The 27823-nt window shown below is 36.0% G+C and overlaps 1 protein-coding gene across 1 annotated transcript; it reads right to left on the minus strand.

The window, feature by feature from the left end:
- Nucleotides 1-6516: 6516 nt before the first annotated feature.
- LOC116297255 (protein kinase C alpha type) lies at nucleotides 6517-23229 on the minus strand. The gene is made up of 16 exons (XM_031705446.1): nucleotides 23051-23229; nucleotides 22888-22922; nucleotides 22682-22761; nucleotides 22443-22554; nucleotides 22217-22372; nucleotides 13987-14143; nucleotides 13479-13710; nucleotides 12939-13076; nucleotides 12143-12316; nucleotides 11846-11937; nucleotides 11602-11664; nucleotides 11032-11170; nucleotides 10523-10603; nucleotides 10050-10157; nucleotides 8975-9115; nucleotides 6517-8496 (listed from the first exon to the last, which is right to left on the minus strand). Exons 1-16 carry the CDS (start codon nucleotides 23188-23190, stop codon nucleotides 8329-8331), a joined length of 2016 nt encoding a protein of 671 aa, XP_031561306.1. The 5' UTR covers nucleotides 23191-23229; the 3' UTR covers nucleotides 6517-8328.
- Between the last annotated feature and the right edge of the window lie 4594 nt (nucleotides 23230-27823).

Consider the following 27823-nt stretch of genomic DNA (forward strand, 5'->3'; position numbering starts at 1 on the left):
TCGATTGTGAGATTCTAGAAACATTTAACAGTGCAGTTACATTTTTACATGTATCCAACTCGTACTGTATTACCCATATAAGACCATAATTCCATTCGGTACGAGTTTTCATTGTAAAGCTCGTATACACTTATTTCAATAAAGTTAGTCACCTAAAAAGCTACAAAGCTGAGACCGACAGGGATTATGGATAGATACATTTTACATGTTTCAACCGCTTGATAACTGTTGATGGACTTGAGATCTTCTACCAGTTACAAGTTCACCTCCTGTGAGCATCCTCAACTGCTGCAGTTTGTGTCAAAAGCTTTACCCATGATTCTCAGCGATCACAGCTTTCTAGGTTTTTGATGACTAACTTTATTGAAATAAGTATATACAGCTTTTTCAAAAAAGGTTGGTGAAAATCCCATATCGGGGCGTTGTCACCTTTTGCTGATGGCCTTCACATCGCCCGTAGTGCATTTCGGGCTTCTTATTCCACACACAACAAAACCTTCATCAACCTTTTTAAGAGGGCGTCTCTGTAACAGCGTGCCACTCGATCTGGGCTCGAAAAATAGATTTCTTTTATATTCCTATCATCGAAAGTACTATCTATCCTCACTACAAAATTGCAGTTAGAATTGTTCTAAATTCTTTTTTCCACCCGCTATGCGAATTTTTGTTCATCGACCCCAAATCAGTGAAAGACGCCGATTTTCGAGGTCGGCCGAGGGCTATTTTCAAAGTCTGTTTTCTCGGGTTTCTCTGCACATAAAAGCTAATTTTTCTATCCAGAACTTTAGTCTAGTGTAACTTCTGTATAAAAACAGTAATAGTTTTTTTTGGAATGCTCGAATTCTGAAAAATAATCCTAACTGATCGAGACTACTGAAAGCGTGACATGGAAAGCTAAGATTATGAGACCTCGAATATTGCAAATTTCTCATTTGTGGCACCTAATCCAGCCCTAAAATATAATTCAACCTTGAGATAAAAAGCTATTTTATAGATGTGTGCAATAAAATTTGCGGCACATTGCGTTTCTACGAAATAAGCTAAGTTTCAAATTGTTCTATTTTCAGTTATTTCCTAGCGTGACACGACAGGCCGTTGGGTCTGTGACGGCTACTTCTTTGCTCATTATCCTCAATACCATTACCTAAAATATAATATGATGAATTAAAAACCTTAACTTTACAATATTTGTTCCATTATAAGAGATTTCAATGATCTACGGCTTCATTTGATAGTGTTTCTATAAGCTGTTTTGAAATTTCACCGCACAATAATATTTTTTATTTGAATATCTCGAGGTCGGGAGGTCAATCGCTATTTGTTTATTTAATTGTAGTAAAGAAATCCTCGCTTTATCTCGAAACATACTAAAGAGATCCAAAAATGAGAAGTGTTCTTGCCTGTAGAGCTGAATATTTCTAGTTTTTTTAGTTGAAGGTAACATATCATTCATATCATTGTATTAAGTAAAGGATGCACTTGCCCGCGTTAGTAGCGTTATTCACTGTGTTATTGATCAACTCTATACTTATATTAGTAGTACTTGGAATACTGAATCTATGTCTTTGTACTAAATACTAGTGAGTTAGACTAGTACGTCTAAATTGAAGGCTCTTGCAAAAAAAAAAAAAAAAAAAAAAGAAATAAAATAAAACAAAATAGCAATGCATAATAATTTTTTTTAAATATACATCTTTTAAATATAATACAAATAACCATTATTACAAATACAAATATTTATTATATAATTACCAATGAAATATCTATTTTTCTCTATTTCGAAAAATTGATATCTTCACACGTGAAAATAACATGTTATTTTCAAGTGTGAAAATAACACCATTGCGATGGCTATTCAAAAATACACGAAAAGAATTGCCTGAAAAAGCCTAAACATACTTTCATTGATAATTATATAGTAAACAGAATATTACATGGGCGCTTGGAGATACGAAATTTATCTTCTCGTGTTGAAAATCTCTCATCAGCCTTCAATGTTGCAATGCTGAAAAAAATACTTAATCACTTTGAAGTACAGTTTAGATCTAAAGACCTTAAGGCAGAGCTCTTGCGTTTGGTTGGGGAAGTCATTAAGGAATGCAAGTGTTCTTCGCAGTAGAATCAGTAGTGCTAGCTAGCTATACCGCAAACCGGTTGGCTCAGCTAGCTAGTTGGTTGAGCTTCGGGACTTTCGTGCGGGAGGTCGTGACTCGAGTCACAGCCGGACCAACACTCAGGGTCTTAAAATAACTGAGAAGAAAGTGCTGCCTTTGTAATTACATCTGCAAATGGTTAGGCTTTCAAGTGGCTCGGATGAGCACTTTAAATGGCGGTCTCGTCCCTCCACAATCATCATTACTAACCAACATCGGAGGGACGTAAAAGAACCACTGAGGACGTAAAGAAACCCTGGCAGTGACCACTCTCAGTGCCTACACTTCATACTAACCATCTCTCATGCTTGTAGATTGCACAAAAAGCAATCTGTCATTAAAAACTCAATGTAAAGCGCCTTTGATTTTATTCATATAGAAAAGGCGCTATATAAATTCATAAAATCATTGTAAGCATTTAATCTTAGTTCAGTGAGTACACGACAGGGGCGGCGGAAGCTGAACATTATCCATTGGAGGACTTGAGGAGCACGTCAAAACAGCCTGTACTGATTGACCGTTTTAAAATCGCCTTGAAAATAATGTTAGTTCCGAACTCATGTAGATAACCAAAGAATTTGCTTTTGTAATGAAGATGATGACGATGACGAGGACGATGACGATGACGATGACGATATAATAATGATTTATTAAATCATAATAATAATAACAATAATGATGATTATAATGATAATGATGATAATAATAATAATAATAATACAACAAAACAACAACAAAATAAAAACATCAATAAGAATAATCTATCAAAGACACAGGAATATCAACCATCACAGATTTTGAAAGAATGCTTTAGACGCAACCATAATAGCTTGGCTTCAAAGTAGTTGAACTTACTCGAGTAGAGTGAGACCTGAATGTTTCTCTAAGAGAAGTAAGCAATACATTGATTCATTGATTGAATAATGATAATAATAATAATAATGGTTTATTTGAAGCATATCTACAGAGTAGCTCTATGTCTTCAAAATTATTGGAGGAGCCACTACCCGCAACCCCCACTTCCGAACCGCCGCCCCTGGATGATCATAATTTTCACAATCACTTGTTTTGTAGTTGTGAATGAATTCAGACGTTTGATTGCACCTGTTGCAAAAATCGTCATCTCAGCCGAAGAACAGTCAAGACTGCAAAGTATTTTTCGACAAAATGATAGTATATGGAGTTCGAAAATATCGGAAGGACGAAATACCTTTTCACAATAGGAAATGATGGATAATTTATAAAGGAAATAAACGTTGAGAATGTTAAATGACTAGTGACAAAGATATCAATGATATATTTCCTAGAACTTAAAAAAAACTAGAAATATTCCGCTCTACAAACAAGAACAGTTCTAAGTTTTGGATCTTTATAGGGTGTTTCGAGATATTAGAGTGCTCACACTAAATCCGTGAAACAAATACTAATTTTTAGCACTAAATAGTGATAATTAAACAATAGAAAACAAAGGATTCTGTTAGAATTAGTACTAATTAGTACTATTTAATGTTCACGGTTTTAGTGCGTGCACTCTACTAAGCGAGGATTTCTTTACTAAATTTACTATAATTAAATAAACAAATAACGAATGACCTCCAGCGGAGCTCGAGATATTCAAATAAAAAAAATTACTGTGAGGTGAAATTTCAAAACAGCTTATAGAAACACTATTAAATGAAGCCGTAGATCATTGAAATCTCTTATAATGGAACAAATATTGTAAAGTTAAGGTTTTTAATTCATCATATCATATTTTAGGTAATGGTATTGAGGATAATGAGCAAAGAAGTAGCCGTCACAGACCCAACGGCCTGTCGTGTCACGCTAGGAAATAACTGAAAATAGAACAATTTGAAACTTAGCTTATTTCGTAGAAACGCAATGTGCCGCAAATTTTATTGCACACATCTATAAAATAGCTTTTTATCTCAAGGTTGAATTATATTTTAGGGCTGGATTAGGTGCCACAAATGAGAAATTTGCAATATTCGAGGTCTCATAATCTTAGCTTTCCATGTCACGCTTTCAGTAGTCTCGATCAGTTAGGATTATTTTTCAGAATTCGAGCATTCCAAAAAAAACTATTACTGTTTTTATACAGAAGTTACACTAGACTAAAGTTCTGGATAGAAAAATTAGCTTTTATGTGCAGAGAAACCCGAGAAAACAGACTTTGAAAATAGCCCTCGGCCGACCTCGAAAATCGGCGTCTTTCACTGATTTGGGGTCGATGAACAAAAATTCGCATAGCGGGTGGAAAAAAGAATTTAGAACAATTCTAACTGCAATTTTGCAGTGAGGATAGATAGTACTTTCGATGATAGGAATATAAAAGAAATCTATTTTTCGAGCCCAGATCGAGTGGCACGCTGTTACAGAGACGCCCTCTTAAACGCTGTAGATGAAATATCCGGAATATGTCATATGTTACGTCTGAACTTTACTGCAAATTTAAGAAATCTTTTATAAAAAGTGTGTGATTACAATAAAGAGACATTAAAGACCCAGAGTTTCCTCGAGATGCTTTGCGGTTGCAAATGCTAATTAAGGTATACAAAAACGTTCGTTTTGGCTTGTAGTATAATTATCAAAGCTGTTTGCAATTGGCTGAATAAATAAATTTAATAGAATAAAAAAAGTCGTATTATAAAATAAAATAAAAATGGCGGAAAGCTTTGGGTCTTTAAATCATTTTAGCCTTAAATCAAGGCACCAACAGGCATTTTATAGAGTGTACTATGGTATAATATAATAATTTAACCAATATTAAGGTTTAGTAAAAATACACAGGTGATTATTGAAAATCTCGTGTGCTGATTGGTCGAGAAACTCACACTATCACACGATAATTATCTCCAGCGATAATCCAAAATGGCGGCCAGCCGCTTTGTTGCTGTTACCGGGAAAAAAATGTCTTTTATGATCTTGCTTATCATTTTGTTGAAAGAATCACCTGTGCATTTATACTAACACTAAATAATCGCTGTTAGAGCATATTTAATACTGACTCGCCTGAGATACCTACGTGGGATCCCCCAACGTTAAGTACAAGTTACTAATGTTATCCGTTCGCTGAAGGACTCTGATTTAATAGCCATTCTGAGGTCGAGGGAAAAATCTGTGTCAAGGTGCCATGACAGTGCATTGTGGGACTTACAGGTATCCAAGACTAGAACACAGTCCTAAAACAGTCACACAACCTGGAACGCACTGCAATGCCAACGTAGCCCAGTTTTTCCCTCATCCTCTGAATTGCTAATGCCACTTCCAAATTGACTTAGTAAAATAATGAGTTGCCTGCGTTCTATATGACCAGCGGTCTTACACGTCGGGATCCTCAGACGCATACAATAAAAATAGAAACGTGTGAACAATAATTGAAATAAAATAGAGTGAGAAGTATAACCTTGAGTATTTTTAAATACGGGGTAAGATAAAGGGTTTCCTCATTGTGTGAAAAGAACTAAGACTGACTGAGTGTTGATCCGGCTGCGTTTTGAACCCAGGGCCTCCAGCATAAGAGCTAATCTATTCTCACTGCATACATAATTAGCGTGCCACGTAGGAATTTAGCAACCCCCCATTTATGGACATTGGAGTTTGCGCAGTGCAGGTGTAATGCTTTGCGACCCCTGCATATATAAGCGCCACACCCAGATCCTTGAATCATTCCGTCGGAAGTTGCCAAAGGAGAGAGTAGAAGATTCACCCCACCCACCTCTCCTGGTGGCGGTTGACGACGCATCGCATGCTTTTCGCATGCTCATTGCCAGCAGTCGCGGTCACCTTCTATATCTTAATTCCCTTGGCTCGGTAATGAGTATGCAGTGAGGATAAAATACTAAAAGGGACGGACCATTTGACTTTTGATGAGGGGTGGGGGTAGGTAAATTTTGTATGTAATCGATGTTTTTTTTACAATCATCCATGTTGCAAGATACTTTTTAACCGAGTTTTGAGTGAACCCGGTTTTGAGCTATGCGCGCGGAGCCTGGAGACGAAAAAACGACTGCACTTTGGTTTTCTAAAAATCTCTGAATTTTTGCGCTCAATGTCCCAGTGAGCGATATTCTGGATCGTGATTGTTAGAAGTGTTGGGAATCCTGCCTGGAATTGAAATAGTAATGATGAAAAGGTAAATTATACACCGTGAAAAGATGAAAAAACTTACCGACGTTTCGGACGCTAGTCCTTCGTCGGAGTAAAGTCCGACGAAAGACTAGCGTCCGAAACGTCAGTAAGTTTTTTCATCTTTTCACGGTGTATAATTTACCTTTTCATCATTACTGTTTCATTAGAAACACCGACGCAGCTCACACTAGTTTTTAGCTAGTTATATCTTGGAATTGAAATAGTCCAACAATGTATTTTCAGTTTGTTTACTGATTTGAGCTCAAAACGAGTCTACAGTTGACTTAGTCACGTGATAGTCACTATAATTGATATGATATTGATTTATATACACAGTTCATTCACTACATTGAAGAATTACTCCAAGCCTTGCTCGATCCGCGATAGAGTTTTTAAGTTTAAGGGCAATCGTACGGAAAAAGGACTTCCGGGACGAGATAAAAACTGGGTGGATTAGTCATTACAGTGCATTCTGGGACTTTTAAGGCGCATATTTTCTAGATGCGTCTATTTCGTCTCCTAAAACAGTCCCACAATTGCAATGCCAACTCGACCCAGATATTTTCCTCAACCTCAGAATGGCTAACAAAAAGATATTTTATTTTATTTTCTTCTTGAACGGATTTACTGCGCAAAGAAAATTTTTCGCATTCTTTTGGTGTTTTTAAGCAGTTGGACACTTTAAACGCTATACAAAATGTACCCGAAGTGATCCTTATTAATAGTTTTAACTATAACGGTTAGAAATGAGCGAGCAAGACTTGGAGCGAGACTACGGCCGCGTGACCCTACACGAAATGTTTTTGATCTGTTAACTAAAGAATTTAATAAATTAAAACCACTGTAAAACCGAACTACATATTCTTTTAACGTCCCTCTTAACTAATAAAATTACACCTTGTGTGAAACATCTTTCGTCATTCGCCACGTTTTAAAGATAGCGGGAACCTATAGGATTAAAAACAATCCATAGATGGGGTAGCAGCTTGAGCCCAGGTTCACAATGTTAAACACATGACGAATAATCCTTAATAATTAATAAGTATAGCATCATCATTTATGAATTCTCTGACAATTAAGCTAGATAGAGTTTAAATATATTGATTAATTACCTACAGATTTGTGGTTAGCAGGGGAGAAGTGGGTAGGGAATAAGCTCAACCCATTCTCCGTATCCCATGATTCATAGCGAGTTGTTCATATCACGCAACGTTTTAACATAAAATACCAGCAGCCTGGTCACTACTCCATGTCATTTACTTGACGTGTGTTAGTTTCTCAAGTTCTTTATCGATGCATTATAAGTTGTATTACATGAAGTGAAAACGCAAAGAGTTCACTAATTTTCTGTCGCACGTGGATGCTCGTTGCAGGAATTTCGGAATTCCCATTTAATTTCCCAGCCTAAATTTCGGCAAAATCAAGTCCCAGTGATGAACCTTGGAGAACTCCCAAACTGGTGATTCTAATCTGCCCTATAAACATCCACATACTTTTAAGATTCCTAGTCAAGAATAGGATTAAAATGTGTAGATAAAATCTCAACATGTTGCCTTGGAAACGCTAGTCCTGAAAGGATTATGGGACGCCCTAGTTTCATTTCTCTAATGGGTACAAAAAAAACACACGAAAAATTGAAAAAGTCACGTGACCTTAAATGGGCCAACTATAACTAAATCTCAGAATGTCTATCGAAACTAAATAGATATACGAACGCAAAGCATCCTGGTACTTGTAGTCCTATGCAGGGATCGCGTAAATCTTTGAAATTTGTCGAACTAGAATGCGAAATACAGGAAGCCCAACTTTGCATTTTTACCCCTTCACGTCAATTCAAGGAACAATTGTCGTCTCCATCTGCCTCACCACAGGTATCCCAATCATTACACTTTAAGCAGGGCAAGGTTTTTCTATATCGAGTATAAATACTTCTATCTGATTGGTGAAAAGGGTGATCAAACCCCCCAATATGTTCATGAACTAATAGAAAGATCCTAAGGCTAGAGCTAAATGAAAGATTTCTCGGAATAAATTGTTAGAATTATTAAAGATTGATTTCCCCTTCGGTGGTTTCGAAATCAGGATTAACGTACGAGAAGCCTTCGAAGTCTTTCGGGTTGATGTTCGCTATGAAGGACTTATCACAAGGCGTCAGGCGCGCTGCTTCGTCTGTGAATTCTGGATCAAAATTGTCGAAAGAACGCTTTGATTTCTGTCAAAAAAAGTAGCGTATTAGTAGGAGAACAGAGAGAACTGGGACAAGACACGACACGAAACGGTATACGACATGCTGTAACACTGAAATGGCTTCCCATAAGAATGGTTATCGTATGAGTGGGAATTATACGCTACTGTACGACATGCCCACGTAACATTGAAATGGCTTCCCATAGAATGCTTAGAGTTATCGTATGAGCGGGAAACATATGGTACTGACTGACAGCACGGACATGGGTACGACATGCCGTGACATCGAAATGGCTTCCCATAACAATGGTTATCATATGAGTGGGAAACATACGGTACTGACTCACAGCACGGACATGGCACGACATGCCGTGACATCGAAATGGCTTTTCAATGCCTTTCAGTAATTACGGCTACGTTAAGATACGGTACGGTACGGCTATATGAACTTGCCGTATCGTTTGTCGCTCATACAAAAAGTGCACGATATCGTATACACTTACGATTTTCGGTTTAAATGGCGGTTGTACTTCTCTAGATGCTAGTTTAACCCAGTCAATGTGTCTGAAGAATAAATGATCTCTGATCTCAAACTCTCCGTTATCCGAGCAGCCAAGACGCTTTGCAGGGTGTTTGGTAAGGAACTGTACAGACAGACAGACAAATAAATTAATGGATAAGTATAACTTGGCTAATAACACAAATCACAACCGTATAGGCAGCTATTTCTCGGGGGAGAGGTTGGTGGGTGAGGGTTTTATCGTAGAACATTCCGAAAAACGTGCAGTTAAAGTTTGGGATAGTTCTATAGAGCTTTTTCAGAAATTCAACAATACTTTATTTTCCGCGCTAAAAGTCAAATTTATTCTTTTTTTTTTTTTTCTTTTTTAATTCAAAAGAATAAATTTGACGTCAAACGCTGAACATAAGACACTGTAGGATTTATTAAAAGGGTCTACATATTGCATGTGACGTCAAAGCAGCTCAATTTGGTGGTCAAAACAAAAGCATTTCAATCTCATGGGGTCAGTTGGAAACCTAATGTTATAATCCCCAACCTAGCCGCATTCCGACGTGCTACAAGGGGTCTATTGTTGTAACCTCTTGCTGATTGGATAATCGCCCATAGTATATTTGGGGCTTGATGTGCAACAGGCAATAAAACCGTCACCAACCTTTTCTTAGAAACAGTCAATGTCATTAACGTTGTCCACCGAAAAAAAGACATTTACACATTTACACATTTAGACTAAAGTGAGCCTGAACTTTAAATGTAAAATTCAACTCTTGAATCGAAAATCCAGAATGCCCCGGCCATTTAGTGAGGATTTAAGATGGATAATTGTATTTCAGCATTTGTTTTATGCCAGAACGTTCGAGGAAACACGTGACATTTCTTTTAGTCCAAATGTGTAAATGTGTAAATGCGTAAATGTGTAAATGTGTAAATGCGTAAATGTGTAAATGTGTAAATGTGCAAATGTGTAAATGTGTAAATGTGTAAATGTCTTTTTTCAGTGTACAACGTTAATGCCACTGACTGTATCTGTATACTGTAAGTTACCACAGTCCACCTACCCCTTTGATAATAGACACGGATTCTTTAGACATGGATTTGGGATAAGAAACATTGTGTTCTAAAATAGAATTGAACAGTTCGTCTTCGTCATCGCCATCGAACGGAGGCTAAAAGAGATGCGAAAACATATGAATAAAAATAGATTGCTTGATCACAAGGGCTATTTTAAGCTAGTCACGTGATCACTTCAAGGGAAGCGCACATGCGCAAACCTTACAAAGCTCAGATAAGCCAATGTAAGCGGGCTCTTATATTCGGGTCTACCTACAATTGTAGCCGTCAGTTATAATATCCAGCGGAATTTCTCATAAAATATGCGCGCGCAAATCCTCCCTTAGGGACACTTAGTATAACGCGCGCGCACAAATATCGATGTTTGTCAAGAGTGTACGCTTGTAATCACGAGTTGTTCTCCAAAAACAAAACATACCATTACTAATCATTAATAACCTCGAATGATATATAGACGTACCTGTCCAGCTAACATCTCGTAGATCAAGACGCCCAGTGCCCACCAATCCACAGAGTAACCATAGGGTTGATATGCTACGATCTGAGATAAAGCACAAATATTCATGGTCCTGTAGTGTGGGTGTTTGTTCAGTGTGTGTGCTGTGGGTGAAGCAGGTTATAAACAAAGTCTAGGGGGACAGGAGATACGGTAAATATCCCATTTCTCATTTACCCACACCTACCCCCACCCCCCACCCCCTCAAGATCCTGTAGTGTGGGTGTTTGTTCAGTGTGTGTGCTGTGGGTGAAGCAGGTTATGAACAGAGTCTAGGGGGGCAGGAGATACGGTAAATATCCCATTTCTCATTTATCCACACCTACCCCCACCCCCACCCCCTCAAGAGCCTGTGGTCAGGAAAATCCAATGGCTCTACCCTCACTACCCTTGTAGTGATACTTTGGATTGATTGAACAATACCCCGTTCCCACTCCTCCCCTAGATACTTCTGTCCTGTCTCTATCCATTACCTCTGGTGCGATGTAATCGGGTGTCCCACAGAATGTTCGAGTGGTCTTGCCATCTCCCATGCTTTCTTTACACATCCCAAAATCAGCAATCTTGATGTGACCATCGCTATCTAACATCACGTTATCCAGCTTCAAATCCCTGAAAAATAACCATCGATAGTTAGGAAACATTTACTATACGTCACTGACTACCCACGTCACATGTAATACGTGACTAGTATAAGTCACTGACTACCCACGTCTCATGTAACACGTGACTAGTTTAAGTCACTGACTACCCACGTCACATGTAACACGTGACTAGTTTAAGTCACTGACTACCCACGTCACATGTAACACGTGACTAGTTTAAGTCACTGGCTACCACTGACGTCACCGATGTGACCTTTAGCTTATGTGAATGGCTTCAACGCAATTTGTACCATTTGTTTTGTGGTTGTTGGTTAACGCCATATTTCACATGACCTTTCTTTTAGGTCATGTTGTGACATGACATGTCGTGTTACGTTATTGTGTGACACATGACAATTGTCACGCAAAACTTGAATTCCCTTTGTGAAAAGTTATTACCTGTAAACTATTCCTCTCTTGTGTAAAAATAACAGTCCTATAACGATCTCTGCAGCATAAAACCTAAAAGATAAAAACCAAATGGACCATTAGCCTATTTTATTGAGTCAGGCCAGACAATAAAAAAGTGTGTCGTATGAGTAAGTCCCATTTTTTTTCTTTTTGCTTTAAATCCTTTGTTTTGGATATTCTACTGATAATAGAAGTGGTTAAATGATGGCTAATACATGAACAATACACATACACTGCTTGAGGTTCCTTGAAGCGACCAGCCTGTTGAATATGAAACATCAAATCTCCTCCATTGACAAACTCCATCACAAAATATAATCGATCCTGAAAAAATAATTAGTTTTAGTATAATTGTAGACTTGAATATAGAGTTTCTCGCGCTGTGATTGGTCGAGCGACCGGTGATTCTGAGACGATAATCACAGATGGAGCGGTGATTATGAGATTTCCCAAAACCACGACCTCCTGCACAGCAGACCGACGCTCTTACTAATGGTATGGGCACAGGCGTTTTATTCAGTTTACTCACCATTGACTGAAAACAGCAGAACAAAGAGGTAAGGAATGGCGGCTTTCCCAGCAAGGCCAACACTCGCTTCTCTGTCATGGTACACTCAATGTCATCGTCTTGAACTATAATGTCTTTTTTTAACACTTTGATGGCATATACCTCGTCTGTATTCTTTCTTTCTGCAAGCATGACCTAAAAACACAAGAGAAAAATGACAATGCACTTTTTGGCTTGGGGTTCCTATGTCTAACAATTGACGAGAGAGACTGATGAAGAGACCTACTCAAGCTTAACCCACGCTCTTTCCATAGGCCACTTCTGCCTTTCCCAAACAGTAATCAGGGTTCGGCTTAGGATCCCTATGTCTATAGTAAATTTCATGAGAGAGACAGAGGACAAGATTCCCTGCTAGCAGAGTCTCTCTTCTCTTTCTCTCCCTTCTTTCAGGCGGGGAGGAAGAAGACTGCCGATGTAGAGCGTTTCCTTTGATACACCGCCGTCCATGATCGTGGACGAACAAAACCAGTTTTAAAACCGGTTTTTAACCGATTACATGTATTGCGCATGAGCAAATGAAACACACCGTGACGCCAAACATTGTTTGACGAGAGCGGCTGTCAAAACCATGACAGCGTTGCTAAGTTACGCCACACATGCGCGACAAAAATAACGTCCTATATCGGCAGAGTCTATTTTTCTCTCTCAACCAAAACAAAAGGAAAATAGGCTCTGCTAGCAGGGAAAGGACAAGACCTCCTTTTTCTAAAAACTACACAACGAACACAGGAGTCCCCCAAAATAAAAATCGTTTTACCTTTCCAAAGCTGCCTTTGCCTAAAACTTTTAGAAAATGAAAATCTTCAGGTCTAAACTTTTTAGCATTGGGATCAGCCACAAGATCCTTCTTTGCTTGGTAGCGCTGTTCTTCTTCTTCCAGCTGGGTCTTCAAATACTACAACAGAAAACAACCCATCAGGATGGTATATTGTTTGGCCATTTGACAGGATGACTCCTAATTGGCTTATGCTTTGAACCAATTATATGCGCTGGAGTAAAGAACCAATCAGGAAGCATCTTTTATATGTTTAGTTGCTGCACTCAAATTTACTCGCTTTGCACTTAATTGTGTTTTCCTCTAAACCAATCAAATGCCCAGGAGTGAAGAACCAATAAGAGAGCTCCGTACAAACCAATCAAATGTGCAGAAGTGAAGTGCCAATCAGAGAGCTACTTAATGGTTTTAGTGGTTGTGTATGAACCCAATAACCAATCAGCAAGAGAGAAGGAAAGGAGATTTGATGAAGGTTTATTTCTTTCTTTCTTTTACAATCACGTCAAGAGATAACAAACTCACCTTGAATTTCCTCTGCAGTTCAGACACAGCCTGACCTACATCCTCATTGATGGGAATGTTATAATACTCTCCCTCCTCTTGACTTAACAGCTTGAACCAGCCTTCAACACCTTGCTTCAGCAGCTCAGAGACACCAAACGACAGGGAGCCCATGAAGTCATTTCTAGATGTTCTGTCCCAGTCCCACACCTCGACAGACAGACGCCGATCTTTGTCTTTTGGCTGGATTTTACTGAAATAATGACATTGGATATTGTTTTAATATATTCTGGGTCATGGGTTGACTTTAAGCCAGTTGGATGACCTGTCTCTTGCTGAGTTTTCTAACATATCAAAAAAAGTGTCCCCCAAACAGCCCCATGATGCAGTGTGGGTCCTACTGATTACCAGTTTCCCACTCAACCTTAGAGAGAGACCTATCCTTACAAGTCAAAAGACTCATTGTAGACAGGATTAAGGGTTTTCTTAATAGTTAATAGCACCTACCCTCCCCACCCTCTATACTTACAAGTCAAAAGACTCATTGTAGACAGGATTGAGGGTTTTCTTAATCGTCTTGGTCTTTTTCTTGCTACTGCTTTCAGGGTCTGGTAGTAACTTCACCTTGACGTAAGGATCAGAAAAACCATTGACATCCATTGGAATAAGGTTCTTGGCTTCTCGTACTGTAAAAATGAATAAAATATTTTTAAAAATGACATCGCCTTTCTTCATTCAAGCAGTGAGCAATTTCTTTTAAATGTTGCCACAATCAACAAAGATATAATAGACCCCTTGCAGTACATCGAAATACAGATCAATTTGGAGGACCTAACAATAGGTTTCCAATTCTCAGGAGAGGTTTTGTCATCCAAATTGAGCTGCTTTGAGGTCACATCACAAATAAAGGTAACAAATTTGAATTTAAAGTTATAAATATTCATATCAGTTTCAAGAGTATATTATAATTGAAAACCTTGAATAGGTTCTAACTTATATATTCTATGTACCTATCGTAAACATTTACCTTACTCTACCTTTACCTGTGCTACTTTACCTGACTATACTTGCCATAATGTGCATCCTATCTATCAGTCTGTCTAATCATGGTTCTACTGATCTGGCATCAGAAAAAAACAATTATAACAATATTATAATTATCATTATTATAATATATTTTAATATTAAAAAATAATTATTTTAATAAGAATTTCTTTTAAACTTTTCCTAGGTTTTAACTTGCTAGATTTGTCCTCATTTTAGTGTCAAAATATCCACAAATACCAACGACAAAGTAAAAAAAGGCACAGCTTCGACAATATAAACACTTTGAAATCTATACTTTTACTGGAGCGCTGAAGCTAGCATTGAGCGACAGCAACAAAGAATTATAAACTAGAATTGCTGCATTTAAAGAGGATTTTTTTAAAATGTGGGATATAAAAATGTACTTCTTAAAATCATTAATAATTCATGAGGTTTGAAAAATTTGCTCTTGATCAGAAGAAAATTGGGGCAACTTATGCTTTGAATTTCTACAAACATCATTAATAGTTTGAGAAGACATATCAAGCACTTGAAAGAGTGTTTCATCCTTTATCCAAACACCACAAAGTTGGTTTAAAAAAACTCGGCTCCCCATCATTTTTTCAACTCACTTCTAACAGGAAAAAAAACCGGATTCCCGAATTGGGAATTTCCTTGAATTCCCAATTTGAACACCAACGTTGGGATTTATTGTTGGGAATTTTCTTCTAATACCCAATAGAAAAACAAAATTCCCAACAAACTAACATTGGGAATCAGTGCCACGTTCCCAATTTCGTTCTCTCTGTGAATTGGATGGGAATTCCTTGGGAATTCAAGGAAGTTCCCAACAAATTCCCAATTTGGGAATTGGGTTTTTTTCCTGTGGTGTTTGAAAATCCAAAAATCAGATAAAACACTCTTTGATGGGTTTGATATATTATCTAAAAAACATTACTCTCTTCCTCTCCATCCAATTAATTACATTGATCTAGAGTGTTGTTACAACATAATTACATTGACAAACTTTGGTTGAAAACTCATCTTACTTAAATTAAATCGTTGTCGCCTTCTATAGCGTTACCTAAGTAACTGACAAACAAGATAAGCTGATGATCAATACAAGTACCTATTCTTAGACACAGTTTATAATCGTTTAAGAAAATCAAATTTTATATGCCGTGTAAATCCCTTGTATTGTTTTGTTTAAGATTAAGAAAACAAAACAAAATAATTTCAAAAAAAAAAAAAAATTTGAGACAGTAAAATTGAGCATCATTTACTGAAATAACATGAAACAACATCGATTTTACACCAGTAAATTTGAGTTTGAGTAAATTTGAACACTTGAGTTTTTCTCAGATTATATCCTGAATTTTCTACTGTTTCTAATCCTCTTAAATGAAGCATTGAGTTTAAATACACTGAATAATCATAACAAATCTTATTTTCTATTTTTAATTGATTGACTCAAGGGATGATTTATAGTGTAATATGTTTTCTTTTTTAAATTGACAAAAAACAGCGTGCTCACTTTAAAATAAGAATGCAAATATTTTTGATAAAGGTACCTAAAAATATACCTCAGAAAACACAAAACTTAATCCATTTAATTAAATTTTCTGCCTTGGAAACAAAACCCAACTTTTGTTTCACTCATTTGACCCTGCAAGAATACATGTACATGCATCTCTATTCATCTCTTTTTTTTTAAATAACAAAATCCCAGAGAAAGAGAAAGCGAATAGACAGAAATTTGTTTTTATGCGTGGACTTTTGTTGTAGGAAAAAAATTAAGAAACACTACTGTACCATAATTTCTCTATATTTCCACGTAATTTATTAGCGGTATTAGTTTCAAATCATTCTGTGGTTCTGCTATTATTTTAGATCAATAATTAATATATTGTCAGCTGGCTCTTGACAAACCATTAAAACAACTTGATAACTATTAATTAGCATTTGAAATTACAGTGTTTTGAGGAAATGGCCACCAGACAGAATAATAATAATAATAATAATAATATTAATAATAATAATAATAATAATAATAATAATAATAATAATAATAAGCGCTGGGGTTAATTCACAAAGCACTGGGATTAATTCACAAAGGACTAGAACAATATGTCAACCATTTAAAAGGGGACATCTCCATCACAGAAGTACAGAAGATTGCTCTCTTTGGAACTGCACACATCCTTAGAAAAACTCTCATGATTACTTGATTCTTGATTTCTATTTTCCCTTTAAATTGATTTATTTTATTTTTTATTTTAATTCCACCTCGTATTGTAAATATATTCTTGTTTTCCCAAGGCCCATGGATTGGACTCGGTAAACTAAGGATTTTGTAAGCAAAATAGAAGCAAATTTTAATTAAAGATAATAATAATAATATCTTAGCTTCATGTACTATATACTCAATTGATAACTTTTAGTATATTTTATCTTTTTTTTTTTTCCATTTTATAGATTAATGAAAATTTTTATTTTATTTTATTTATTTTTTATTTATTACTTTTATAATAATGTAAATACTATATAGTATACTTAGTCCACATTGCCTAGGCTAAGCTCGCAATGATGTTGATACATTTAGTGAAATTTTATCAATAAAGTTCCCCATAATAATAATAATGTATTTATATAGCGGGTGTTCCATCTGGATATGAACACAGGCGCTTTACAAAATCAAAAATTACGACTAAAAAGAAAAGATCATATATATACATATTTACAGCTAAGATTAATAAAGCTAAAGGAAAAAGAAAGCGAAAAAAAGAAAAAAACAACTAAGAATGTCAAAATTTCACTTCTCAGCAGAATGTGTCATTTATATTAGTAATGAGATCTTCATTTAGTGGAATAAGTCAATGAGCTTCAATTCCCAGACAGTGTTATGCAAAATAATTTTTTAAAATCTCTTCACTTAAGAGTTTTTTATTCTGCACTCTTTATATGAAGCTGATAATGACCGTGGGTTATAGTTGGGCCTACAGTGGGGTGTTGAATACACAAGTGAATAAGAATAAAACTCAAACACAGTGTGAAAAAGGATTTTTATGGGTTTCTTTCATTAGATAATGATTATGATTAGCTACATAGAGACTTGGATCAGCCCAGAGGCAGTTTGAGGCTGCTTCTATCTGTGAGTTAAGCCATGCCCTGACTTAGATCAGCCCAGATATTGTTTCAGGATTCTATCTGTGAGTTAGCCAAGCCCTGACTTAGATTAGCCCAGAGGTTGTTTCAGGGTTCTATCTGTGAGTTAGCCATACCCTGACTTAGATCAGCCCAGATATTGTTTCAGGATTCTATCTGTGAGTTAGCCATACCCTGACTTAGATCAGCCCAGATATTGTTTCAGGATTCTATCTGTGAGTTAGCCATACCCTGACTTAGATCAGCCCAGATATTGTTTCAGGATTCTATCTGTGAGTTAGCCATACCCTGACTTAGATCAGCCCAGATATTGTTTCAGGATTCTATCTGTGAGTTAGCCATACCCTGACTTAGATCAGCCCAGATATTGTTTCAGGATTCTATCTGTGAGTTAGCCATACCCTGACTTAGATCAGCCCAGATATTGTTTCAGGATTCTATCTGTGAGTTAGCCATACCCTGACTTAGATCAGCCCAGATATTGTTTCAGGATTCTATCTGTGAGTTAGCCGTGCCCTGACTTAGATCAGCCCAGAGGTTGTTTCAGGGTTTGATCTGTGAGTTAGCCGTGCCCTGACTTAGATCAGCCCAGAGGTTGTTTCAGGGTTTGATCTGTGAGTTAGCCATGCCCTGACTTAGATCAGCCCAGAGGTTGTTTCAGGGTTTGATCTGTGAGTTAGCCATGCCCTGACTTAGATCAGCCCAGAGGATGTTTAAAGGTTCACTTAGAGAGTTAATAATAATAATAGAAAAGCTTGTAAAGCGCTTATACAAGTCGGTTCTAAGCTAGGCTGTTCTAAGTCTGTTCCAGTGAGGTTTTTCTTTAGATGTTAGACTGTGAGTTAGCTGTGCCCTGACTTAGACAACCCTATCTAACTATTAAAGAAAAACAAAAATGATGTTAATTGACTTCAGTTGTAAACTCTTGATTGACTAATGAGAGTTAATACCTTCCTTCCAATACATTTAGTAATACTACTTAAGACACTATCAAACACTTTTTTTTAAATTTCCCCTGAGATACAAAAATCCTAAGACCACTTTTACAATAACAGGATTTGATAAAGTTGAAGCCTTTTTTACAATGATGATAATAAAATGCATATACATCTAGCACCATTATTTTACACGAAAACTTACAGTCAAATATATACTAGTTATAACTCCTAGTTTTTAAATTTACACTCAAGAAAATGAATTTTTTTTTAAAACGTCTAAGGCTCAATATAAATAATATGCTTGCAATTAATTCACTTGTCTAGTATGCAAGCACCAAAAACATCGGACAGCAAGGCAGACAAAGCAGATATCATCAAGATATGGGCTTATCTGTACATTAACAGGTTTTTGGTGAAACATTTTCACTAAATTCACTTTAAAATTTTCTGGAACAATTCTCTTAGGTGATCAAATAATATTATTGAATTCAGACCTGGGATTTTTTAGTCCGGTATAATTTCAAAATTTTAAAAAATTCGGGAACGTTTAACCAAAATGAGATCTATAAGGTCATTTTTGATCAATATGTAGATTTTTACAAGGACATTTAATTGCAGACAAATAATCCTTGATAAGGTAATTGAACTTCAATTAAAACCACAACATCAAACAGATGTTTCAGGACTGTAAATTTGCTACATTTTATAACAAAAACTATATATTTAAATTTGTCAAAAAAATTTTGACAAAAACTCAGAAGTGAAAGACAACGAACATAGAAATTCAATCTAATTAATTTTTTCTTCCATATTTGATCAAAAAGTGAAAAGCAAAGATGCTGATGTCAAATTTTATTCAAACAGATTTGAATAAATGTTGTGAAGGATAATACGTCAAGGAGGTTGTTTGATCAATGGCAATCTGTTATTAACAGTGGTAGACTTTTATCGAGAAACGTACAAGAAAATGTGTTGGACAATGTTATTTGAAACCTGTCATTTAAATGTCAGTAAAGATTTCCCATTAGAAGTTCATTCACTACCTGCCAACCTCAACAAATAAAATTTCTCCCAAAAACCACATATTGTTTTATATTCTCAATCTGGCAATGGCATTCTTTATACTCCCAATGATTAATTGGAAGACAGTGACAAAAACTTATTTTTCTATCCACTCAGAGCTTTTATCCCGAGATTTAAACCTATTTAGGAACAGTATCTCACTGAAACCTAAAATAAACACTGAAGGCTTAATGAACAGCTACGTATATATATACGAATAGACCCATATTCAAGAATAACTTTACGATTTAGTAGTCCTATAATGGATGAATTCCAGGATTCATGTTTAATAAAATCAATTGTGCCTTTGTTTTGCCGCTGCACAAACTGAGTAGTTTTTTTCAATCTAATGAAAAAATTTCTAGATAATCACACAAAAAAAGATATCAGGTTCTAAACATTAGGGTCCAAGGCTTGACTTGAGGTTGTCATTGTTTGGACTTGATACAACTGTTTGAAGGCAATAGAGAGTAACTCTAATATCTCTTATTGCCTTGTTGGTGTCTAATATAAACAATGTGGCCAGTCAATCACAGTACAGATTAAAACTCAAATATTTTAGAGGTGCTGGGCTGATCTAAGTCAGGGCATGGCTAACTCACAGATCAAACTCTGAAACAACCTCTGGGCTGATCACAGTCAGGGCTGATCACAGTCAGGGCATGGCTAACTCCAAGATCGAACCTTGAAACAATCTCTGGGCTGATCACAGTCAGGGCACGGCTAACTCACAGATCGAAATTTGAAATAACCTCTGGGCTGATCTAAGTCAGGGCATGGCTAACTCACAGATCGAACCCTGAAACAACCTCTGGGCTGATCTAAGTTAGGGCATTGTTAACTCACAGATCAAACCCTGAAACAACCTCTGGGCTGATCTAAGTCAGGGAATGGCTAACTCACAGATCAAACCCTGAAACAACCTCTGGGCTGATCTAAGTCAGGGCACGGCTAACACACACAAAACCCTGAAACAACCTCTGGGCTGATCTAAGTCAGGGCACGGCTAACTCACAGATGAGAGGTGAGTGAATGACTGCTACAACACCCTTATTCCTCTTTAAACTGATATATAACAAACTTGTTTTTACATTTTTATCACATTAAGCAAATCAATCTGTTTGGTAATAACATCTATACATTAAAATTATGTGCTTTTTCATTATTCTTAGCCGATCCCTCTACCTTGAATTATTTATCATTAATAATGTTTTGAAATCCCATTAAAATTTCTAGTTTCCATAATTTGATCGATAATAACATAAAAACCCAAAACATGCCTTGCCCTAGAAAATATAAATAAGAAGTTAAAAAAAATACATTTTCAATTTCATGATTGTGTTTCTATGAGAATTTCTTACAAAAAAAGCACATTACATGTATGTAAAAATAAATCTACTGTAGCAATACAAACTTTATGATAGAGCTACTGTATTTCAAAGAAAAAGGCTAAAGGGGTGACCGTCAATAAGTTGTAACTAATCTAGGCAATTTATAAGCAATAGAAATACCTGGAATAACTGGTGTTTTTGATTATAATTTTATTCAAGAAGTCATGTTGTTCTCAAGATATTTATTGTTTTTTATTGTTGATAAAAAAACACCATGAATTTCATTTTTAGTCATTTGTCTACATTTCATTTTGGTCGTAATTTTGAATCACTGATTGCCATTCGCCAAGTTTTTAGGTGTTTATATTATGAGTAAATTTAAGAATATTCATCAAGGCTTTAGGAATAGCTATGATATATACCAATGATATATGGGTTAAGTGACATCTGTGACTCACTTCCATAGTTACTTGTCAAGGGAGAGAAATTATAAAACTAGTTTATTAGAATACGCAATAAAAAATCATAGAAGTAATACCAGCCAGATATGTGAGCAAGAAACTTGTAGAATACATTCAACTGGGTATAAAGTTAATGGCATTTGGAAATCGAATAAAAAGTGGGAAGAAGGACAAAATGATTAATTGGAAAATTACAATTGCAAAAACTACCCAACCAAGTCTGAGTCAAATAAATATTAATGACAATTGAAATAAATTATGCAGAAAGATGTAAAAAATTCTAATACTTCAAACCCTTTGATGAATTTGTAAAATGTATATGAGCTTATATATAGAAATATGAAAAACTTAATCCCCAAACTCTCAATACTCAAAAAGTTGTGGGCACCTTAAAGAGAATTGGTAAATAAATATAAAAAATGGAATTTTTAATATTTGAAATTACTAGTTTTATTTGCTTTGTCTTTGATATTAATGAAGGTGAAGTTTGTCATATGTGTGTGAGAGTAATGTGGAAAAATATTAATGAGAAATCTGACGCTTAAAGTCTACCTCATTTCCAAAATTTAAAAAATGAAATAATAATAATTCAAGATTTCAAAAGAATCAAGTAGAAAAGATGTAACACGGATTGGAATAAGAGATTTTTCAACAGTTGAATTAAATAAATAAATATATAAAAAACACGGACTTTGTAACTCAATGTACCAAAATATTAGTTAAAGGGAGAGAGGAAAAATGGGATCCCAGAACCAAAAATATTAGTATAGGAATACCTTCAACTCGAAGAAGACCTCTTTCTTCTCCGTTGGACGATTTTGTCGGCTCGTAACAAACTTTAAGATGGATTCTACCCCGTCTTTCTGTATGATCAGCACCACATAATTTAGGTACGGCTTGCTCACATTTTTTGTGGACATTCATCTCACAAGCTAGAAAAAATAACAAAATCATTATTAGAATGAACACGGTTTGAGGAAAATCCTAAAAGAATTTGATTACCCTCGCATTTTTTGCCTTGATGGATCAAACCATAAAGTAGGGATCCGCAATGATCGCAAAACGTTGGACTCGAATAAGTATGAACTTTAAAATGATGAGGTGAAACTGGAACCTGAAACAGTCATAAAATGGTTTCAAAACATTGAAATACTAAAGTGAAAATGAAGTTATTTCGGATTTTTCCGACGAATTTAGAGAAGAAAATGAAATGAAAGACACTTAGAACGCTTGAAGCTTACGTTTTCATTCAGGTCCTCAGCTCCTGGGCATTTGAAGGATACAAATTCGTGGCATCTTTTGTGGACAACGAAAGAGCAGACTAAAAAACAAACAAAATACGACCACATCAGGCAAAACTACCTTAAATAATATTATTTATCGATACAAAATAATAAGTATAACTTGGGTTAACCCCAGCTGGAGAATCACAAAAAGAATAACCAACCTTTGCATTGATACCCTTGAGTTCCTAGAAGTCCCCTGGTTAAGAATTTTAAAAAATGAAGAGAAATTTCTTGGAGTTAAAATTTGAGTCGAAAAGTCCATCTAAACTACCCGCCCAAACAAAGATCATGACGAATTACAACCCTGGGAAAAATCCTTCCTACCATATGAAATCTTTACAATGAGCACAGAAGGTAGGCTGACGAAAGAACTTGGGGATGAACTGGTGGTCTTTCACATTGAAGACGTTTTTCTGCTTAAAAGCTCCTCGGCGATTAAAACCTTTAGGTTTTTGTTCGGCCATTTTGGAGCATCTGCAGCATCGACGAACCCTGCGCGGTAAAACCACACACGGACTGGGAACTAATATGACGTCACTACATCCTTTCTGCTTCTTGAGATCCGTAATAATAAGGTTATTCATTAATTTTTAATAGCTTTCGTGTTAATAGATGATTTCAAAATTTTCCATACATTTATCTGTAGTAAAAACAAACAAGCCTCAAATACCTCCATTCCCACTAAAATGTGTGTTATCTAGATCGAGTTGTAATAAATTATTGAATATTTGTTAATGAATAATTTGAGATTGTTTGAACAAATATTGCATTATTTAGACTTCAATGAAAAAAGAACAACCCTTCAAAATTCCCCACCCCTCCCCACTGAAAATGATATTGCATTTTTCTGCACTTCCAGGCTTTAAATAGTAACCCCACTCCTTCCCCCCACAAATATGTGCATTATATAAATAACCAATTATTATTAACTATTAATAGATGCTTTGAATTGCAGATTAATAACAAATTTATTGAATTTTGTTTTTCCACACGCACCTTCGATAGGAAAAGAAGCGTACGACTGGTGTGATTTAAATTGACTTTTTTCCCTCTAGATCAAAAGACTGAAACGACGTAAGGAAATGTAGAATGCAAACAATAAAATGTTTGGTAATCAAAGGAATGAATAGTTATGGTGGGCAATCTATAGCGTTTCATTTTAGGGTAGTTATTTTTTGGCTCCCATGAAGATATGCTTCTTAATGAACTACAACAAGAGTAGTCGTGCTGTGAAAACCTAAACACCGAAACAAAACACTTGCAGATGAACTTCTTAAGACAGGGGAAACTTTAAGACTCCAAGGTACATTGGGATAACCTACGGATGTAAACAAAGATATACAACTGAAAAAAACCCTTGTGCAAAGACAATTCATTGTAGCATCGAAATCTTTCATTAAAAAGTACAATATAAAACGACAAATTTTTCAAATTTTTACTCAGTTGTTTCAGTCTCTTCAAAGAACCACTTTAAACCTTTATAAAAACCGCAAACATTTAGACTGTATTTAGCTGGACAATTTTTAAAACCTCGTGTTTCAAATGTAACTCAGATCAGAACACAGGGGAGGTGTAAGAGCTATCGCCTGTTCAATCTAATAAAGTACGTGCCCCATATCTATGTTAATTGAGCTTACTTATTTATTTTCATCTATTTTTAAATATGACTTTATTAGTCGTGTCTTCTTGTCTTCTTTCTTGATGTCTTTAGAAAAATGAGAAATATTTAAATAACAAGACTAATAATAAGACAGTTCTAATAAAAGAAGTAGACTATGTTATGCCTCGTGGCCTCCAGGCTGAGGTAATCACTTTAATTACCATATTAAGCGTTCTGCCGATATTTCACATGCACGAACGAACGACAATTTCATTCTATTTAAAGAAAGAGAAACCTTATTTCAATTAAAGACACATGTTTTTTAACTGTACGATATTGAATGAGGTTTCCATTCTTCCCTATGGTATCAGTTTTTTTTTCCAATCTTTCTTTTAACGCCATTTTTTCGCTTTCATATATTTTTAATGTGAGCACTTAGCGACATGTGGCAATGGAAAGTAGGGTGCTAAAATATCAAAAGATCGTAACAAGTTGAAAACATCATTTATAATACACTCGTGTGCGTGGGATCCATTCAATCAAGGTAAAATAAATGGCTTCCGTTTGATTGGATGATGTGCATATTGTGTTTTTCTGCTTCCTGATTGGTTCAGAGTGGAAACCATTCCAGTTAAGGTACCACGAATGGCTTCCTTGCAAGAGAATATGAAGTAAGAGAGCATATCCCTGTGACCCATGAAAGTTTCTTGAAAATCTATTTTTAGCTCCGCGCGCTAGTCTGAGCTATTTTAGCATGCGAATCTTGATTGGTCAGAGTGTAGTGATGTCATAGGTACAGAAGAGATCGGCAGTGACAAAGCAAGCTTCACGCAGTTGACAAACCAAACTTTATTCAATTTGACGAGAAAATGTGTTTAGAGGAATTCCTTGAGAAATTCTGAAAGGTATTTGAAGGAATCCATTATAACAGCATATGTAAAAAATACTCAGCTGAGACAACATCATTCAAGCTTGTTTTTAAATCAAAACAATGGTCGCTCGATTGAAACTCAATCATTTTGGAGTTGATTGCAGTTATAGATGAGACTGTAAGTTATTCCACAATTCTCCACCTAAACTGAAATACAGTTAATATTGCTGCATCCCAAGAACACGTACTTCTGACCTGAACTTCAGTGTTTTCAAAATGACAAGTTATCTAATGGACATCTAAAATGAAGGTAGATTGGACTCGTTTCAGAAAGAGCCGGATTTTCGATGAACAAACTTGTTGAATTCACTGAGTCAAGAGTTTAAAAAACTTTAGATTTGAGAGAAAATTTAGCATTTACTGTTGGAATCAGTTGTTTACCAGTAAAAAGAAGAGGTTTTAAAATAGCTGAAAACAGTCAAGCTGCTCGGAATAGAAGAATTAAACATAAAGGCACAAATACGCCGAACTGAGAGCATCTGGCATGAGAAACAATCGCAAGTAAAACGCCCTTCAATCAGGTAAAAATAAACTCTTTTTTATTAGTTTGAATCCTCATATACTAAGTTTGATTCACTTTTTGTACTTCGCCGATATTGTGATTGTATTTCTATTGTCTGTTTGGGACTTTAGAAGTTGAAAAGTTATGAAAAAAATACCTGAACATTGAGGCGGAGCGAGATGCAAAATTTGAAAGAAAGTTCTAGTTTTAATAGTCAAACTTTTTCATTAATTCGCCTTTTCTCAATGGGCAATGTCTTTTGCATAAACTGACACACCGTATTTTGGCAAGCTAAACATACTTAATAATCGTGAAAAATCACTTCAGTGCCTCTTGTAGTTTTTTCCTCTGTGAAAACAGAAAATTTTCTTCGGCACATTCGGTGCAAATAGTTTTTCTGATTCGTGTGTGAAACAAAATACTGGTCTTGTTCATCGTCTTCTTAATTACTTTAACTTAAACTTTATTTGCTATAGAAAACACTACGGTAAATGCTTTTTTGGCTGTATTCACTGTAGGTTTTTCGCTATTTTCATCGTATTTTTTATTGTGGTTTCCTTTCCCATGACGTCTTCGCTGTTTTTAGCGCTTGTTTGTATGTGACTGAAAACCATCCTGATTTGATCTTTTTCGATGTTCTTTTACATCAATTGTTAAGGTAATGTTTAATTCGTCCATAAAGAACACATGATACTTTAATCATTTCAACTTTTTACTAATTTTGAAGGCATTCTTCTCGTCACTAAACATTTTTCGCTCGCGTGGAAGTCACTACAACTCTGAGCAGCAATAAGGGATCGCATGTTAAAAATAGCTCAGGCTTGCGCGCGCAGCTAAAAATAGATTTTCAAGAAACTTTCATGGTTACAGACCCATGTATGGGAGATGTGCTCTCTTACTTAATATTCTCTTGCTTCCTTGTGATTGGATAATGCGTGTTTCTTGATTGGTTCAGAGTGAAAGCCATTTCAGAGTCTGGGTACCACGAATGGCTTTAGACTCTTCCACAGTCTCTTGCTCGTCCGTTCCGTCTCCACGCTTAGAGACTGTAACGGTACAATGACCGAAGGGACTTATGGGTCCCGAAAACTTGGACCCAGCGTGCTTTGGGAACCAAAATACTCGTCCACAGTCTCTCTCGTTTCAATATTTTCAAGATGGCGGCGAAAAAGAGAGAGACTGTGGACGAGTATTTTGGTTCCCAAAGCACGCTGGGTCCAAGTTTTCGGGACCCATAAGTCCTTTCGGTCATTGTACTGTTACAGTCTCTAAGCGTGGAGACGGAACGGACGAGCGAGAGACTGTGGAAGAGTCTTGAATGGCTTCCGTGTGATTGGATGGTGCGTGTTTCTGTGTTTCTTGATTGGTTTAGAGTGGAAGCCATTTCAATTCAGAGACATCTTGGTACCATGAATGGCTTCCGTGTGGTTTGATGGTGCCTGTTTCTTGATTGGTTCAGAGTGGAAGCCATTTCAGAGTCTGGGTACCACGAATGGCTTCCGTGTGATTAGATTATGTATGTTTATGTGCTCTTCTTGATTGGTTAAGAATAAACAGATTAGATTACATAACTCACATATTTAGAATACGGCAATTCAAGTTAAAGGAACACATCATCACACAGGACACCCACCTTTTCACTTTTTTCTTGATCAAATGTTTGATTGTTTTGCAGAATAAGCGAAAAAAAGGGTTAACAAAAACCTCGATACTGTAAATGAAGAGTTAGTTATGCAAGATGACTAACAAGCCTCGTTTCCGGGTTTCCCAATATATGACATGAGTATATTTAATACAGGTGGTAGTGGGTGGTAGCGATAATCGTATGAGTCACTCTACTAGATTACATGTCCAGTTTTATTACAGTATATATATTGACTCAGTTCAGCTTCAAAAATGAAAAAAATTTGCAAGTTTTTTTCATTTCCTGAACCATGAGAAATCATTAATCGAAAAACAAATATAATAAACTGATTTTTAAAATACCGTAAAATTAAGCTAACCGCTCAAAAGTAAGTGAACTCGTAAATTCCTCGTATGTAAATAGGGTGGTAAAACGCACAA

The sequence above is a fragment of the Actinia tenebrosa genome, unplaced genomic scaffold (genome assembly GCF_029948245.1).
Source record: "Actinia tenebrosa isolate PJP-AT-01 unplaced genomic scaffold, QUT_ActTen_1.0 PGA_scaffold17__23_contigs__length_9995812, whole genome shotgun sequence".
In the NCBI taxonomy this organism is placed as follows: Eukaryota; Metazoa; Cnidaria; class Anthozoa; order Actiniaria; family Actiniidae; genus Actinia; species Actinia tenebrosa.

Excerpts from the sequence above, each read along its gene's own strand:
- LOC116297255 (XM_031705446.1), bottom strand. The coding sequence starts at position 23,190 with ATGGCCGAACAAAAACCTAAAGGTTTTAATCGCCGAGGAGCTTTTAAG. Across the intron at positions 13,711-13,986 it reads TACAATGAGTCTTTTGACTT|TAAAATCCAGCCAAAAGACA; the intron begins GTAAGTATAGAG and ends TCATTATTTCAG. Across the intron at positions 12,317-12,938 it reads GCAAAGGCAGCTTTGGAAAG|GTCATGCTTGCAGAAAGAAA; the intron begins GTAAAACGATTT and ends TTGTGTTTTTAG.